At 56.4% G+C, this 15,627-nt stretch overlaps 3 protein-coding genes across 4 annotated transcripts; 2 read left to right on the top strand and 1 right to left on the bottom strand.

The window, feature by feature from the left end:
• Window positions 1-7: 7 nt before the first annotated feature.
• lg1h11orf68 (linkage group 1 C11orf68 homolog) lies at window positions 8-1,582 on the bottom strand. The gene is made up of 2 exons (XM_061291511.1): window positions 1,424-1,582; window positions 8-1,030 (listed from the first exon to the last, which is right to left on the bottom strand). The coding sequence occupies exon 2, from the start codon at window positions 979-981 to the stop codon at window positions 235-237; it is 747 nt and encodes a 248-aa protein (XP_061147495.1). The 5' UTR covers window positions 982-1,030; window positions 1,424-1,582; the 3' UTR covers window positions 8-234.
• A 292-nt stretch (window positions 1,583-1,874) lies between these two features.
• drap1 (DR1-associated protein 1 (negative cofactor 2 alpha)) lies at window positions 1,875-4,951 on the top strand. The gene is made up of 7 exons (XM_061291526.1): window positions 1,875-2,294; window positions 2,581-2,653; window positions 3,103-3,196; window positions 3,281-3,409; window positions 3,486-3,576; window positions 3,666-3,754; window positions 4,119-4,951. The coding sequence occupies exons 1-7, from the start codon at window positions 2,253-2,255 to the stop codon at window positions 4,300-4,302; spliced, it is 702 nt and encodes a 233-aa protein (XP_061147510.1). The 5' UTR covers window positions 1,875-2,252; the 3' UTR covers window positions 4,303-4,951.
• Window positions 4,952-5,191: 240 nt separating this feature from the next.
• Window positions 5,192-15,253, top strand: LOC133162340 (mitogen-activated protein kinase kinase kinase 11). Of its 2 annotated transcripts, XM_061291472.1 has the most exons (11): window positions 5,192-7,767; window positions 8,506-8,601; window positions 10,383-10,563; window positions 10,850-10,998; window positions 11,065-11,240; window positions 11,318-11,570; window positions 11,646-11,762; window positions 11,933-12,104; window positions 12,176-12,291; window positions 12,463-12,882; window positions 12,964-15,253. In XM_061291472.1, exons 1-11 carry the CDS (start codon window positions 6,987-6,989, stop codon window positions 13,608-13,610), a joined length of 3,108 nt encoding a protein of 1,035 aa, XP_061147456.1. In that variant the 5' UTR covers window positions 5,192-6,986; the 3' UTR covers window positions 13,611-15,253. The 2 variants fall into 2 exon arrangements, with proteins under 2 accessions (XP_061147456.1, XP_061147462.1); XM_061291478.1 differs by lacking the exon at window positions 8,506-8,601 and having other exon boundaries at window positions 5,195-7,767.
• The last annotated feature ends 374 nt before the right edge of the window (window positions 15,254-15,627 follow it).

The following is a 15,627-nucleotide window of genomic DNA, read 5'->3' as shown; positions in this document are numbered from 1 at the left end:
GCCTGAGTCTGGGCAAGAACTTTATTTGGCAACTGGCAAAAGCTGCGTGAACCAATGCTTTGGGTTTGAAAATGCACCGAAATCTGCAGGCTGTGAACGCAGTCAAGGCATGAAGGAGATCCTCCTCGATCCAACGGAATGCCTCGACTCACTCCGATGACAGCACCGCCGACAGATTCCCCATTGCGAGATTTCGGATTCTTCTTGGGTTGTTGTCGCGCTTTCTCGTCACACCTAGGTGACGTCCAGGTTGGTGACTTTGTTGATGATGCGCGAGCGCCTGGGCACCCGCTCCAGGCTGAATTGACTCTCGTAGATGGTGGGACAGAGCCTCCAGCGGTTGCTGCGGTAGATTCCCAGGTACGTGTAGACGTCCGGCTTGTAGGCCAGAGGACACTTGACGCCCGAAGCTCGGATGCAAGCGTCCAGCTGGACCACTTGGCTCTCGTCGGTGAAGTCGTCGTTGTAGACGCAGATGACGTGCCTGCCTCCTTTGACGGGGTCGTACGGGCTGACTTTGACGCTGGAGATCTGGCCGTCCGCCGTGGCTCTGGCCACGGACTCCCACGCGTGATCCACCTTGAAGCCGGGGTCCAAGTGCATGAGCCACTTGCCCGAGAGGACGCCGTGGTTCAGCGCCAGCTCCTTGACGTTCTCAAAGTTGACCGCTCGCCCGCTGGCCACCAGTTTCTCCCAGCTCTCCTGGAGGGCCTCCACTTCCCCCTCATGAGAGCGGTAGTCGGGGCCCCGCACGGCGATCCAGCCCACGGGACTGGCGCCCGGCTCCCCGTCGCCGTATCTGCTCACTCGCGAAGGCCTGTTGCTCTCCAGCCAGTCGTCGAACTCCGACCTGGGGGTTTTTCTGGAGTCGAACACGATCCAGGGGTCCATGTCCGCTGCCAAGGCCTCGGCGGCGTAAGTGTCGGCGGCAAACGGGCGCTCCGCGTCGCCTCCTGTCGTGGATGCCGCTTCCTCCTCCATAACGGTCCTGTTTGATCACACGTCTGGGTTGGAGAATTCTCGTCTGAACCTAAAGAAAAAAGTTGTTTCAAGTATACAACATATAGGCTTGAGTTAAAAACGTACTTTAGGACTCAATCAAAATGTACTTTATGACTGTATGGTTGTGTCATTTGGACTAAAAGCCACCAGTACCACACGCCTATGGGTGGATGCATGTGTACTTTGGTTGAGGCACCGAGTGGGAGTACCTTTTCAACCTTTGCATTACCTTGCAGGACACAGTAGCAGAAAGAAAGAAAGAAAGAAAGACAGAAAGAAAGAAAGAAAGAAAGTTTCACTTTCGATTTTGCTAGCTCCATTAGCCACAGCAGTTGGCCGCATTTGCCGTGAAAGCAGCGGCCCTTGTCAGATTGAAAAGAAGAAGAGCCGACATTGATGAATGCAAAGTGTAAACTGCTACCTGTTTTGTCAGACGCGGCGAGCAGCCGAGTCGAGCCGAGCCAAAGCGTCTTGCAAATTAAACAGCGAGCGCTTTAGCTTCCAACTGCAGCCTCCGGCTTCTAAGGGGCGCTGTCTGTGTTTTTGGAAAAGAAGGCGGCGGCACCGGCGGCACCGGCACCGTCAATGCCGTTGGACCAGTTGTACAAATGGTTACGTTGCTAGTCTGACGTCCTGTGGAAAGTGGTGCTCTTCCCTGCATCTTGCGATTGCGATTGTGGGTCGACTTGGTCAATGTGCAAAACGTCTGCTTGGAGTTGACATTCAACGAAAGTGTGCAATCGAGGGTGGGTCAAATTGCTCCTCAAATTGTCGGAAACGAGATGATCATTTTCAAATCGGAAGTGGTGAAGTGTGAGTGAGCAGAATCTGTTTAGAAAATAAACGTCGACAATCAATATTTGTCGATGGTGATGACGTGTCGGGGGGGGGGGGGCTTTTAGCAGCGAAGCAGTGCGAAGCAGTGCAAATCTTCGCCTCCCTCCCGCTCATTTTGGCTTTTGGCCATAAATGATGGTGGAATGGTGATGGCGGGCGTCTAGACCCTGGGGGCACCGTACTACGCAACTCGCAGCGGACGGAGTGACGACACCGACACGTCACGGCGTGCTAAGGTGCTAAGGTGCTAAGCTAACATCTTAGCCCCGGCCGGGACCGTCCGTCGCGCATCTATTTTGGTGTGTGCGCGGCGGTGGACCTTTTCGCTACTCCGGAGGAGTCCTACTCGATTCGCCCACGCGCGCTCGGGCGTGCGGGCGGGCGGGCGTGTCAACCACCTGCTTTACTTCACAATGCCGAGCAAAAAGAAGAAATACAACGCGAGATTTCCACCGGTAAGTGTTTGCCGCCGGCGCCCGCCCGCCCGCCCGCCCGCCCGCCCGGCCGCTCCGGCTCGCGCGAGCCACTCTTTGAGAATGCTAACTTGCCATTGTAAACGTCATTTGGCGTGGCTTGCATTTAGCCCGACTAGCACACTAGCACAATCAAAAGACGTTGACTTCCAAATGGGTGACGTAAGCTAGCGCAAGGCCGCCGCTAGTTCGCGTTGGTTGTTTTTAGCATGGCGAGCTGCCTTTTTGGTAGCCTTCATTCACGTCTTGGTTTCCCCCTCTTTTTCAGGCAAGAATTAAGAAAATTATGCAGACGGATGAAGAAATAGGCAAAGTGGCTGCTGCAGTGCCTGTTATTATTTGTATCCTTTTTGTCTAGATTGCATTTTCAAAGTTGGGGAATGAAAGCAGAATTTCCCAAACAAGCAGATTTCATGCAAGTGCGGGGGTGCCCAATGCCTTAGCTCTGGCCCTGGGGAATCCCACGAGAGATAATTCGGTGTCGTCCTCTTCAAAGCCACGTTGGAGGACAGGGGTCTGGACGACTCGTCCTCGACCCGCTTCCAGACGATCGAATCTGGTCGTTCCCCGCCGTGTCGTCTCGGCGACCGAGGTGGCTCGCCCGCCGTCGGAGGACGTCCATCCTCATAACATTCAAAACGGCGCGAGGGAGGGTGGGGGTGGGGGCGGACGACCGACCGACGGTGCGTTTCTTTCACCGTGACTCGCCGCTTGAAAGGAGCGTAAACGGCACCGGAACCGTTGGAGTCCGCATTACCAGGCTAGGTTCCTTTACCGCGAGCGACATCAGCGAGAGCCCTGGAGCTTTTCTTGGAGTCGTTGCTCACTAAGGCCTGCCACGTCACCCAGTCCAAGAACGCCAAGACCATGACCACGTCACACTTGTAAGTTTGACCCCCCGTTGGCGTTTGCGTGTTCTCGCCTCTTTGCTTCGTGTTGCCGGACTGCGTCTACGTGTGCGTGGATAGAAAGCAATGCATCGAGCTGGAGCAGCAGTTTGATTTCCTCAAAGACCTGGTGGCGACCGTGCCCGACATGCAGGGCGAGGGCGACGAGAACCACGGCGAGCCGGCGGGGGACAAGGTGCCGCCGCGCAGGTATGGACCCGAGCTCGTGTTTGCGCGGCAGGTTTGTTCTCGGCGCTCACGCCGCCCGCCGCTCGGCTCAACCCAGGGGTCGAAAGCTGGGCTCGGCTCACAAAAACGGAGGCGCCGGCTCAAAGGCCAAGGACAAGAAGTTGTCCGGAACCGAGTCGGAGCTCGAGGTGGGAAGCCGTTGGCGCCGAGTGAGCCGTCTCGCTTCCGTTATGGTGGCTAACCCCTTTGTGTCCTCGCTCGGCCCTTCGGGCTCAAGGAGGACTCCGAGGACAGCGAGACGGACGGGGACGGAGAGGACGGCTCCCAGTCAAGCACAAATCTGCAGGATGCAACCAGGTTCCACAGGTACGGCCCCGAAAACATCATTGGGAGGAGCTAACCCGACAGAGCTCACGTCCCTCGGGCCGGGCAGGGCCGGCCGGGCCCGCTCTGCCTTTTAATGCAGTTTGAACATTCAGTATTCAGAAAATGAAAGAAAACCAGGACTGGAAATGCAGCATTCAAGGTTGAAACATTTGTAGCATCAAACACCCCCAAATAAAGTTCTTTTCAGGATGAAATGCAAATATGTTGCATATAAAAAGTAAATACAACTGAACTGTACTTAGCTTGAGATTCTTTCACTTACCACTAGAGGGTGCTCGCATCACTGCTTACGGCGGCGTATTTGTGCTTCTGCTTTGTGCCTCTGAATGTGTGTCCCCCGTAGCGCCGCGCCGAAGCACCCGCAGGGGGCAAATGTGGTCCCGGGGGACGGCGCAGCCCCGGTGCAGCCCCCCCCCGTGGCCTTCGCCCCGCACCACTCCATGATGAGCGCCGTGCCACCGCCGCCAGCTCCCGCGCTACAACAAAGCCAGGATGACGAAGATGACGACGAAGACTATGACTCTTAGCTCGCCTAAATACGCACACACTGACTTTTTCTCGTTAGACTTGCTCTCACAGCGGTCACTCGGAGCAAGAGACTCTTCATCGGAGAAAGAAAAAGAAATCTGGTTGTACATTGCGTTTTAATTTTGTGTTCTCTTTTAAACTTGGGCTTTTATTTCATTGGAGATGAGAGTCCAACCAAGATCGTTTTAAGGAGTTCTGTTTTGATGAGGATTTCTTTTTTCTTTTTCTTTGAATGCCTACAGACAGGATAGGTGTGCTTTGTGTGTTGCTTTGTGGCTTTTCTCTCACTTGTCTTTAGTTCTTTTAATTCATGTTTTTACCCCCCACCCTAAAAGAAAGTCCCAAGTCCACAGACAGCTCCTTGGTTTTTTTTTTGTTTCTTTTTTTATATTATTATTATTTTATCAACCCTGGCTTGATTTTTAAATCCGTTATGATAACAAATTTCTGTTGAGGCCACATTCAACTTGTTGACTTCTTTTCCTGTTATGCTGCGTCTGCCCCTCCCAAGATACTTTTAATGATTTAATTTGATTCCCCTCGATGTCCATATCAAATGTATCCTAATAGGTAGAAGGAAGTTGCATTGTAAATTTTTTAACATTCTTTTTATTTTGTACGGATTAAATAAAAGAAAAGTCGTTTCCATTTCGTGCCACGTTATTTTTCGTCCTCTTGCATGTCAGTGAGGTACCGATCTCACGTATTGAACTGAACTTGATTTATTCATGTATCTCTGTCTATCTATTTATCTATCTATCTCTGCACTCGTCCATTTTGAAGCGCCTTGACGGTGTCTTGTTATTTTGCTACCGCGGCGGACGCACTTTGATTTGCTGTTTCGATAGACGTGACGGAGAAAGGAAGCAGGGGAGGGCCAAGAGAGCAAGGGAACCGACCGAACGACCGACCCGCCGAAGGGCCTCTGTGAGGAAACGCGCAGTGGCAGCCGGGCGGCGGGGCCAAAAGGAACATTAGTCTTTACAGGGGAAGCTGCTTTTTTTGCAAGCAAGAAATTGCACATCAAAACTGGCCAAATAAAGGTGAAATAATTGATAACAAGGGACGCCTGTATACTCAACACTCGGGCGGGGGATGCAAACGTTAGTCAATTTCCGTCACTGCTTGTGTCACCGGAATGAGATCGACGGATTAAACAAAACAAAGCGACATTATTTGCCATTTTAGGAGCAATGTGGTGGAATTCCATCTAAACAACAACTTGATAGTTGTTTTGATACCTTTCCGAATCCCTTTGGTGACATTTTTGTCTTCCAACAGTTTGAAAAGCCAAATGTTTGGATGTTGCGCTTTCATTTGGTGGTTCAGCAGCCGCAGGAAGTCACTTCCGTTTGAGCGCTTTATTTTGTGAGGCGGCGACGGAAGCGCGAGCTCAGCTTGACGTACGTCTTGTCACCTGACTTCCGGTCGGGAAGAGGAGAGGAAAAGTTGTGACTCCCCCACGCACCCAGCCCCTCTGTCTCCAGTACGGACGTAGAAGTTGTTTCGAGGTCCGAGGACGAGGAAACGGAATCTAATAGCCCGCCCGCGCTCGATGGGAATATCGCTCTTTTCGACACGGGAAAGTCCCTTGGTGTCCGTCGGAGTGACGCAAGGGAGCGGACTCGCCGCCGCTCGAAACTGCTCGGGAACCAACGCCGTGACGACGACGACGACGGCGAGGAGAACGAGAACGAGAACCATGACCACTACTTTGGAGAGCTAAGGGCCGGCCGGAGTTGGCTTGCCCGTGTGTCTCTTGTGGGATCTCTCTTGAAGTTTTGAGCGCTTTGCTTGGAGTTTACGGAATGCGCAGTGGTGGTCAGTCAGTCCCGTACCACTGGGCCGGGCCGGCTGGCTCGAGTCAATGCTCCCTTTCCTGCTATTCTTCTCCGCACTCCTCTGCGCTTCCTGCTTGTGCTGGCCCACTCTACTTAATGGCTAAAAATACTTAAAAACAGAGCTGAGGGTCCGGTGGGGAAGCCCGGATGAGCCTTTGTCAGCTTCTCGTCGTTGGAATGCTTCTTCAGTCGCAGCGTTTGACTTGGCTGCAAAGGCAGTTGCTCGAATCCAGGCCGAAGGAACTTTGCCAGCTTCTTGTCTTTCGCCGCCAATGGCGCTTTTGGACTCTAGCGAATGGCTAAAAAGTCTGGACAACAGAGTCCAGTCAGGAAGCCTCCCTCGCTGACCCTTAGTCAGCACCTTTGACTATTTTGGCCCGGTGAGATTGTTTTGTGCGTGTCACGGCACGGCATTAAACGCCAATCCGTTTGACCTGCGAGTCAGAAAAGCTGGACAGGCGCTTTGCGTCTCCGCGAGGTTTGGATGGCGGCGAGTCGCTCGGTGCCCTCCGCGATGCTCTCCTGACGTTTGATTGAGCTCCAAGCGCCTGTTGACAAAGCGCACGCCTCCAGAGCAAAGTTGGCTAGGACCCGAATTCCCACCGCTCCGACCTGCCGGTCACCCCGACCGAAGATGCCACCCGCCTTTGTTTCCCCTCCAATGGAATCGGCCCCGCCGCCGTTCCTTCCTTGCGAACGTTCCACTCATCCCCGATGACCCAGCGGGACGGAAGGGCAAGAGAGGAGCGAGGCGCCGTCCGCTACGCTACGCCTTTGGACGTGATTTTCAAAGCCTCGGTCGGTCGGGGTGCCGTCGGGTCAAAGCGAGCGTCGGAGGCTCCATGGAGCCGCTGAAGAACATATTCAGCCGAGGCCCGCTGTCCGCCTGGAAGAACTCTGAGCAATCGCAGAAAGGCAACTTCAGCAACCCCGTGTGGACGGCCTTGTTTGACTACGAGGCGGCCTGCAAAGACGAGCTCACCCTACGGAAGGGCGACCTGGTGGAGGTCCTCTCCTTGGACGCTGAGATCTCCGGCGATGAGGGTTGGTGGGCGGGCAAGGTCAACAACAAGGTGGGCATCTTCCCCTCCAACTATGGCTCCTTCAAGCCTGGGGCATACGGGAAGCTCCCGGGCGGCGGCGCCACCGCCGTGGCGGCGGCGGCGGCGGGTGAGCTGGGCCCCGCCGTGGCGGTGGGCGCCTCTGAACCTGCCGTGGTGAATTTCCGTGAACTCAGCCTCCAGGAGGTGATCGGGGTGGGCGGCTTTGGCAAGGTGTACCGCGGCACGTGGCGGGGCGCGCTGGTGGCGGTGAAGGCGGCGCGCCAGGACCCCGACGAGGACATCAGCGTGACGGCGCAGAACGTCCGGCAGGAGGCCCGACTCTTCGCCATGCTCACCCACCCCAACATCATCGCCCTCAAAGGCGTTTGTCTGCAGGAGCCCAACCTCTGCCTCATTATGGAGTACGCTTCGGGCGGGCCCCTGAGCCGGGCTCTGGCCGGCCGCCGCATCCCGCCTCACGTCCTGGTGGACTGGGCCGTGCAGATCGCCCGCGGGATGCTCTACCTCCACAGCCAGGCCATCGTCCCCGTCATCCACCGGGACCTCAAGTCCAACAACAGTAAGTAGGCCAGCCCGTAGGCCAAGCCCGTAGGCCAAGCCCGTAGGCCAGGCCCGTAGGCCAGGCGCGTAGGCCAGGCGCGTAGGCCAGGCGCGTAGGCCAGGCGCGTAGGCCAGGCCCGTAGGCCAGGCCCGTAGGCCAGGCGCGTAGGCCAGGCGCGTAGGCCAGGCGCGTAGGCCAGGCCCGTAGGCCAGGCCCGTAGGCCAGGCGCGTAGGCCAGGCGCGTAGGCCAGGCGCGTAGGCCAGGCGCGTAGGCCAGGCCCGTAGGCCAGGCCCGTAGGCCAGGCGCGTAGGCCAGCCCCGTAGGCCAAGCCCGTAGGCCAAGCCCGTAGGCCGGCTCGTACCGTAGGCCAACCCAATCCCTCTCTGTGCTGGGTGCCTGCCAGATCCTATCACCTCCATGCTTTTGATTTCCTATTTTTTGTCCTCTGGTTGCGGGCCTGCCACGACACGTCTGTCGGGCCACATCCTGGAGCAGGTCGTCGCTCGCGCAACAAGCGCTATCCAACCAAAGCCAAGAGAATAGACAGCGGGGAGCGTACCCAAACAGCCAAAAAAAAGCGTCCGGTCGTTCCCATCCGGCCGTCTTTTGTCTCTTTGCGGCCTTTGGGACCTGAGCTCGACGGTCACGTGGCTTCTCGCCATCCAAAGTCCCATCCGGGTCGTGCTCGGCATCTCGTGTCTTCCCCGAGCGAAGGATCCCATCTTATTTTAAGCTGGACTTTGTTTAAATTGCAGGTTTCTGTCTACCGCCCACCGCTTTCCAAATGACATGTTATTTGCCTGAAAAAGGAGACTCGGGAAATGGACCAAAAGTACGTCCTCCTCCAGGAGGTGAGACAAACGACGGCCGCTGTGCCGGGACCGCCCCTGACTTGTCTTTTTTGAAAAGGTGGTGGAGGCGCGCCTGCCTGTGCCGACTCGGCGCCTTTCTGAGCACAAGACGAGGTGTCGAGTCGGATAGCGCGTCGCGAAACCTTTTTTGAAGCCCCAAATCGCTAACAAACCAAAAAAGCCACGCTAAGCACTCACTGACCCCTTTTTTGTCACTTGGATGCTGGCCATAAACGCGCCTTGTTTTGGGCTTTCTTCTCGACTTGTTCCGCGATTGGACAAGCGTGAGCCTTGCCTCCGCCCGCATGTTTTCATTCAGCAGTTGCAAACATCCCCCGCATGTGCGTGTGCGTGCGCGTGTTAACATTGAAGCGTGCCCACTTCCAGAGCTGTGACCGAGCGTCACTCTTTCCCTAGGCATTTTGGATTGTTTAAAAAAAAAAAAAGTGTTTCTCTGATACTCATGATGTGTAGCAAAATATTCATATGTAATTTGACGTCTGTGACCTAGCGTGACTTTTATATTGCTAATTGATCAAGAGCAGGAAAAAAATAGGAGCCTTTTGTTTGCGGGCCTCGGCCGCCATCTCACCTTTAACTACTGATCTTCCTTCCTTCTTTCCTTCCTTCCTTCCTTCCTTGCTTCCGTGGCGCTTATGCGAGCAACTGAGGAGGAGCTGGTGCCAGCGGCCTTCTGCTTCTTCAGATGTGGCAAAGGAGGGACTTTCCGCTGTTTGCCCAGCGAGGGGGAGCCTCCAGCCAGCGAAGCTTGTTTGGGCTCCCGGGCTTGTTAATAAGTAACCAAGCATTTGGAAGGCAACCTCGCCCCAGCCCCAATCATTAATAGGAGCCTTCCTCACCATATCCTTCAATATATTGTGGTGCCGGCGGCAAGGAACGACACTCACCGATGTCTTATTCCACGCTATCGGGTACTGGTGCCATCGCTTGCAACCCTCCATCCATCCGAATGTCATGAAATGAAATTGGGTGACTTGTGCGGCGCTTGGGAATGGCGGCAACGTTGATAGACTTTGGCGCCGGCGGGCTCGGGCAAAGGTTGCCGGGCTGTCCATCCGAGGGAGCGTCTGTCAGCCCGTGAACAAAGCTGCCGTTCTTCCCAGGGAGAGCCCCGCCCCCGCCCTGCCGGAATGCGCCACTCGCCTACGGGGGGGGGGTTAAATGCACGTCATTGCGTTGAGCCATGATGTCAGGTGCCGAGTACTCCGTGCGGTGTGCAAAAACCATTTGACCCAGTTCCTGCCTTTCCAGATCCTTGGAACATCAATGTAGTGTAAATGAGGAAAAAAGGGGGGGGGCGGCGGAGGTGTCCTTCAAAAGTATTGGGACAGAGCACCTTTTCACGAGCGAAACGTTTTGAGGCGGAGAGAAGACGCCATACAGATTGGGGCGGCGCCCTGCCAGCTTTGCGCTGCACTTCCTCCATTGCGGCGGCGGCGGCGATGACGCCACACTTCCCTTCTTCATAATCACACTCTTATGAAATTGGGAGAATGTCATCACCAGGGCCTGCGCAAATCCGCTTGGGGCAAGCGCAAAGCCATGTGTGGCTTCCTGACTTTTCATTTTTGATGAAGCCTCCATCCATACTCGCTCGCAACGTCCATTTTGAATGGGCCGAAAGGGTTCAGCCTGGCCATCCAGTGGACGATTGATTGTTCTTGACGAGCAATGTGCTGATCTTCGCAGATCTATGCACGCGGGCAAAGGCCGAGCGTCCCCGTGGGCCGGTTCGTTGCCGACATCTGCTTTCTCCGCAGTCCTTCTGGCTCAGCCCATCGAGAACGAACGCATGGAGGCGCTGACGCTCAAGATCACCGACTTTGGCCTTGCCAGGGAGTGGCACAAGACCACCAAGATGAGCACGGCGGGCACTTACGCCTGGATGGCCCCCGAGGTCATCAAGTCCTCCACCTTCTCCAAGGGCAGCGACGTCTGGAGGTGGGATTTGTTTTTCTGCAGCCTCCGTCCGCTGCTTTAGCTAACAGCGCGTTGCATGGGAGGGGGGGGGGGGGGTAGTTTGGGCTGGAGTTGAGTTCCACCTCCTGCGTGCTGGGACAAAAGCTAATTGACGGTGTGTGAGATCCAGGTTTTGATGGCTGCAATTGGATCCATGAAAAAGCAAAGTAGCAACGTTAGCAATTGAAGGCGGCTCAATGTCCTAACTCCTCTTCCGCAATGGAACACGCGGCATTTCTCCTCTCTGCGACTGTGCTTGCTTGCGCAGTTACGGCGTCCTGCTGTGGGAGCTGCTGACGGGAGAGGCGCCCTACAAAGGCATCGACGGGCTGGCGGTGGCGTACGGCGTGGCCGTCAACAAGCTGACGCTGCCCATCCCTTCCACCTGCCCCCAACCCTTCGCTCAGCTCATGGCAGGTACGCAACGTCGCCTTGGCTCCCCCCCCCTCCCCAGCAACAGCCGATTGGATTTTTGTCCCGCAGAATGCTGGGACCAGGACCCCCACCGCAGGCCCAACTTTGGCTCCATCCTGGCTCAGCTGACGGCGCTGGAGCAGCAGGTGAAGGAGGAGATGCCGCAGGACTCCTTCCACTCTCTGCAAGAGGACTGGAAGCTGGAGATCCAGGACATGTTTGACGAGCTGCGCGCCAAGGAAAAGGTAGGCCGGACTTGGCGTGCAAATGAACCGCTTGGTTCCAGTCCTGACTGGTTTTCTCCCCCCCCCCCGTTTTTCAGGAGCTGCGCTGCCGCGAGGAGGAGCTGAAGCGGGCGGCGCTGGAGCAGAAGTCCCACGAGGAGTTCCTGCGCCAGCGCGAGCAGCAGCTGGCCCAGTGGGAACAGGACGTGTTTGAGCGCGAGCTCAGCCTCCTCATCCTGCACCTCAACCAGAACCAGAACCAGGAGAAGCCCAACGTCAAGAAGCGCAAGGGCACCTTCAAGAAGCACAAGCTCAAGAGCAAGAACGGCGAAAAGATCAGCATGCCCCAAGGTAGCTAGCTTCTTGCATCTCCGCCATTGTGCGCAAGTGGACTCACGGCCAAGACGGCCCGGCCCGTCTTTTCAGATTTCATCCACAAGATCACGGTGCAGGCATCCCCCGGCCTGGAGAAGAGACGCAACTCGCCCGATTTGGGCTCGGCCTCCTCGCCCTCCTTCGGCCCGCGTTTCCGCGCCATCCAGCGTGAGTGGATTGGACTTGTGTCCTTCCTTCCCCGAGCGTGTGTGCGCGCGTGCCCCCCCCCCCCCCCCCCCCCCCTTCCACTTCTCGGCGCCGCCAATGACCCTCAGCTCTTGCGCTTCCTGAGGGCGCCGTGGAGTCGCATTTGTTGTGACGCTCGCGTCTGCCCGCAGTCAGTCCCGGCGACAGCGGTGGCGGCAGCAGCGGAGGCAGGCCATTTGGTCTGAGCGCGGCGTGGCCCCTGGAGGTCCCGTCCCCTAAGCAGGCCAACGGAGAGCTCAAGTCCCAGAGCCCCAAAAGTCCCAAGAGCCCCAAAGTCCTGCGCCTGAGCCCTCAGGAGAGCAGGTACGTCGCCCGAGTTACCGCGGCGACAGCAGCAGCGGCTTTTGCTCAGGCCTTGCCGTTTGCTCTCACAGTTTGTCCATGAGAGCCAAGCTGCTGGTGTCCCAGCGCGACCACAATGGAGAAGACGCAGACGACTTTGAGGAGTACACAGCCTCGGCGGCGGCGGCGGCGAGCCCGCCTCACGACGGTAACCGAGCCTCGCTTGCCTTTGATTTGATTTTGTAAAGGTTCTTCAACCGTGATCATTTCACTTATTTGGAAATGATTTGCTCAGACAACAACAACGGCAGATCCGTTCTTTTTTCTTTTTTGTGCGCTATCACAGAAGACCAAATGAAAAGACTAACGTTTTTGGCAGGCTCCTGGCTGAAGCCCGACACCTGGCGGCTTCAGCAAGGCGATTCGGGCGGCGAAGAAGGAGGCTCTTCTCTCAAGAGCGCCCGCCGCGCTCTGCTGGCCAGCGGCGCTCTCCTGGCTTCTGTGGGCTTAGGTCGATGCCTGGACGTCTCCCCGAAAGTGCCTCCTCGAACTCAGCCCCCATCCCTGGAGGAGTGCACCGCCAAGCCGCCCCGCTTCGTGGACGACCTCATCACTTTCGCCGCCGAGCCCGTTTCCCGGCCGCTTTTGGATCCGGCCGAGCCCCCGGGGGAACCCGAGTCCCCGGGGGAACCTGAGCCCCCGGGGGAACCCGAGCCCGGCTTCCCCGACATCGCTTCGGACCGTGCGGGCGAGAGGAGGAGGAGAAGGTCCAGTCCGGGCCTGCGAAGCTCCCACCTCGGTGCGTAAAAGAAAAAAAAAATTTCAAATGTGCCGGCACATTTATGGCCGCTTGAAAGCGACTCGTTTGCGTTCTTTGCAGTTCTGGACTTGCCCCTGTGCCGAGACACGCCGGACGCCGAAGAACAGCCGGCCGCCGCCGCTGCGGCCGGCTCACTGGGCCTGGACGCTGCCCTTTGGACCCCCAAATCCTGCTGCCACCTGGAGGTCAGCGTCATCCCCCGCCCTCGCCCCTCCCCCATCCGGCCCCGCATCGACGCGTGGAGCTTCGTCTCGGCGGGCGCCGGCCGTAACTGGAGCCGCCCGGACGGCGTCCCGGCGGGGTTCCGCCCCTCCCCGACTAACCCCTTTGGCAACTGCGACCCCTTCCCTTCGCCCGCCTGCGATCCCTTCGCTCTCAGGGCCGACCCGCCGGGAGCCTGGGACAAAGCGTCGCCCTTTGACCCCTTCCCGCCGGGCGCCTGGGACAGAGCGTTGCCCTTTGACCCCTTCTCGCCGCCGCCTTTCCCCACCTCGCGTTCGGCGCCGTGCTCCGCCAGCGGCTCGCCCACGCTGCCGTCGTTCCGCGCGGCGCCGCTGGACCCGCCCGACTCGTCGCTCATCGACTTGGGTTGGGCGGCGTGCGGGGGGAAGAGCCCAGACGCAACCAAAGAGAGAGTCCGCCCCCGAAGGACTCTGGGGCTCAAACCCTTCAAGTCGCCGACGCAACTCCGAGACGACCGCTTCTGAAGTCCACCCGGTTTGTCCGAGACTCACGCCCCCCTGAAAGTCCAGGTCTGGTTTTAATGTTAGCGTATGGCGAGATTTCCTATTTGGGTTTTGACCCCTTTGAACTTCAGGAGGGCCTTTTTTTTTTCCAACTTGATCTGGCGCTCTGGACCAAAAGCATTCGCTTAGAAGAATTCAACCCTGTTCTTGTTTGCGGAATCTGAAATCTTAAACAGGCCACTTGACTGAAAATAACATTTGTCCCGACTGGTCCCGGCTGAAGCTGAACTGCCAAGGGTCTTGACCCGAGAGCCGGCCGGCCGGCAAATATCATTTTCAGCCACCGGTGAGTGGTAAAATTCCTCCTCCCTCCCCATCCACATGGATTGAAAACGGGTCCACTTAGCTGCTTGACAAAGACAATCTTGATCCGAGTGCCGTCTTTAGAGCGAGTGCAGGGGGCCGGCCGGCCAGCCAGCCACAATGTGAGTATTCTGGTCCAGAACATTTGACTTCTCTTATCAGGCTCAGAACCAAAGTGAGCGAGCGAGCGAGCGAGCGAGGTAGTTTTAGTTGAAAATGTGCCGTGCCTAAGGCTTCCTGGTCATTCCCGTGGACGCCTTCCTTGGCACGGCTCTGGCAAAGATGGCAGATGAGGGACTCTTGAACATTTTGCCATTCCCGCTTTGTGTGCCGAGTGGCTGCTTTTGCCACATTCTGGTTGCAGGCAGGCAGGCAGGCAGGGAGGGAGTGCCTGATTTACAAAGGAGATAGAGAACGTACGTCTTGCTCGCATTCCAGGACAACGGCGGCCATTCCAAACGCCAAAGAGTGCCACTGTGACAATACGGGGGATTATTTGCCGCCATTCCGACCCGCTTCCGTGTCAAGCGCGAGTTCAAATTCCCGGGTGGCCTGTTGTGTGTCACGTGAGCGGCCGGTCGGTCCCAAGCGACCGATGCGTTTGTGACTATCCGGCAGCCCGCCCCACCCAAACGATGGACTTTCATTTGCGTGTCTGCCTAGGGGGGGGGGGGGGGTGGGGGGGTGCTTATTTCCAAATGGCTTCGGCGCTCGGTCACACACACTGGATGAAAATGGTGGGACATCAGGAGCATGAAAACAAAGTTCCACTGGACTATTTGAACCTGTTTGTACGGACGGGTGCTCCGCAGCTTCACCGTGACAATCTCTCCAATCATGAATGGGATGATCTTTTGTTTTTTTCAACCTGATTTGCGACCCTTACTGTTCTGCTACTGTGTACCTCCACGGAGCCTTTTCAGCGTCTCTGCGCCTGTGCCGGCCGTCGGGATATGTGAAAGGCTTTGTGACGGCTTCTGTCAAAAAAAAAAAAAATAATCAAATTGGATTGTCCTTATCTCTTGTTTAGCCTTTGGTTGTGTGTTGTTTGCAGGATCATGTAAATGATTGTTTTTATTGTCCTTTTTTTTCTCTTCCCCTCCATCTTTGCATTTGGGCCTCAGAGAACTTGAGAAATGTGGCCCGCGCCGGCCGGGCATCTTATTGTCTTGTGTCAGGAGGGCTCTTTCTCGACCCACTGTGTGAACGAACGTGTTCTTTTTATTTCTTGACAATTGAGATGGGATGGATTTTAACCTGTGGAAAAAAAAAGACAACCAAATAAATGTAACTTTTGAACAGTTGAGTATTACCTTTGACTATCATTTGCGCATTTTTTTCTTCTTCTTCGGTAACTGGTCTGGTCTGAGCACGAAAATTAAAATGACAAAACTCCATTCACGCACTCACGCACTCATTCACTCACACACGCGCGCGCACACACACACACACACACACACAGGAATAGGCGCTGGAGGCTACGAGATGCTTTTGGACTACTAGCCTACTTTCCTCAAAGACGGGTGGGTCACTTGTGTATTCGGTGAAAGCGTCCAGCGGCAGCCACCGTGAAAGCTTTATTATATTCCAAGAGACACACACGCGCTTGAATACACTCCGATGCTTTGCGTGCGTGCGTGCGTGCGTTGAATGAAAAGACGCAAAAAGTCGCCAA

This window comes from Syngnathus typhle, linkage group LG1, assembly GCF_033458585.1.
Source record: "Syngnathus typhle isolate RoL2023-S1 ecotype Sweden linkage group LG1, RoL_Styp_1.0, whole genome shotgun sequence".
In the NCBI taxonomy this organism is placed as follows: domain Eukaryota; kingdom Metazoa; phylum Chordata; class Actinopteri; order Syngnathiformes; family Syngnathidae; genus Syngnathus; species Syngnathus typhle.
This window is presented reverse-complemented; position numbering and strand designations above follow the sequence as displayed.

Bases quoted from the DNA above. Each gene is read 5' to 3' on its own strand.
- LOC133162340 (XM_061291472.1), top strand. From the start codon at position 6,987: ATGGAGCCGCTGAAGAACATATTCAGCCGAGGCCCGCTGTCCGCCTGG. The intron at 7,768-8,505 runs GTAAGTAGGCCA...TTTAAATTGCAG, and splicing joins GGACCTCAAGTCCAACAACA to GTTTCTGTCTACCGCCCACC. The intron at 10,564-10,849 runs GTGGGATTTGTT...TTGCTTGCGCAG, and splicing joins AAGGGCAGCGACGTCTGGAG to TTACGGCGTCCTGCTGTGGG.
- drap1 (XM_061291526.1), top strand. From the start codon at position 2,253: ATGCCGAGCAAAAAGAAGAAATACAACGCGAGATTTCCACCG. The intron at 2,295-2,580 runs GTAAGTGTTTGC...CCTCTTTTTCAG, and splicing joins ACAACGCGAGATTTCCACCG to GCAAGAATTAAGAAAATTAT. The intron at 3,197-3,280 runs GTAAGTTTGACC...GTGCGTGGATAG, and splicing joins ACCATGACCACGTCACACTT to AAAGCAATGCATCGAGCTGG.
- lg1h11orf68 (XM_061291511.1), bottom strand. From the start codon at position 981: ATGGAGGAGGAAGCGGCATCCACGACAGGAGGCGACGCGGAGCGCCCG.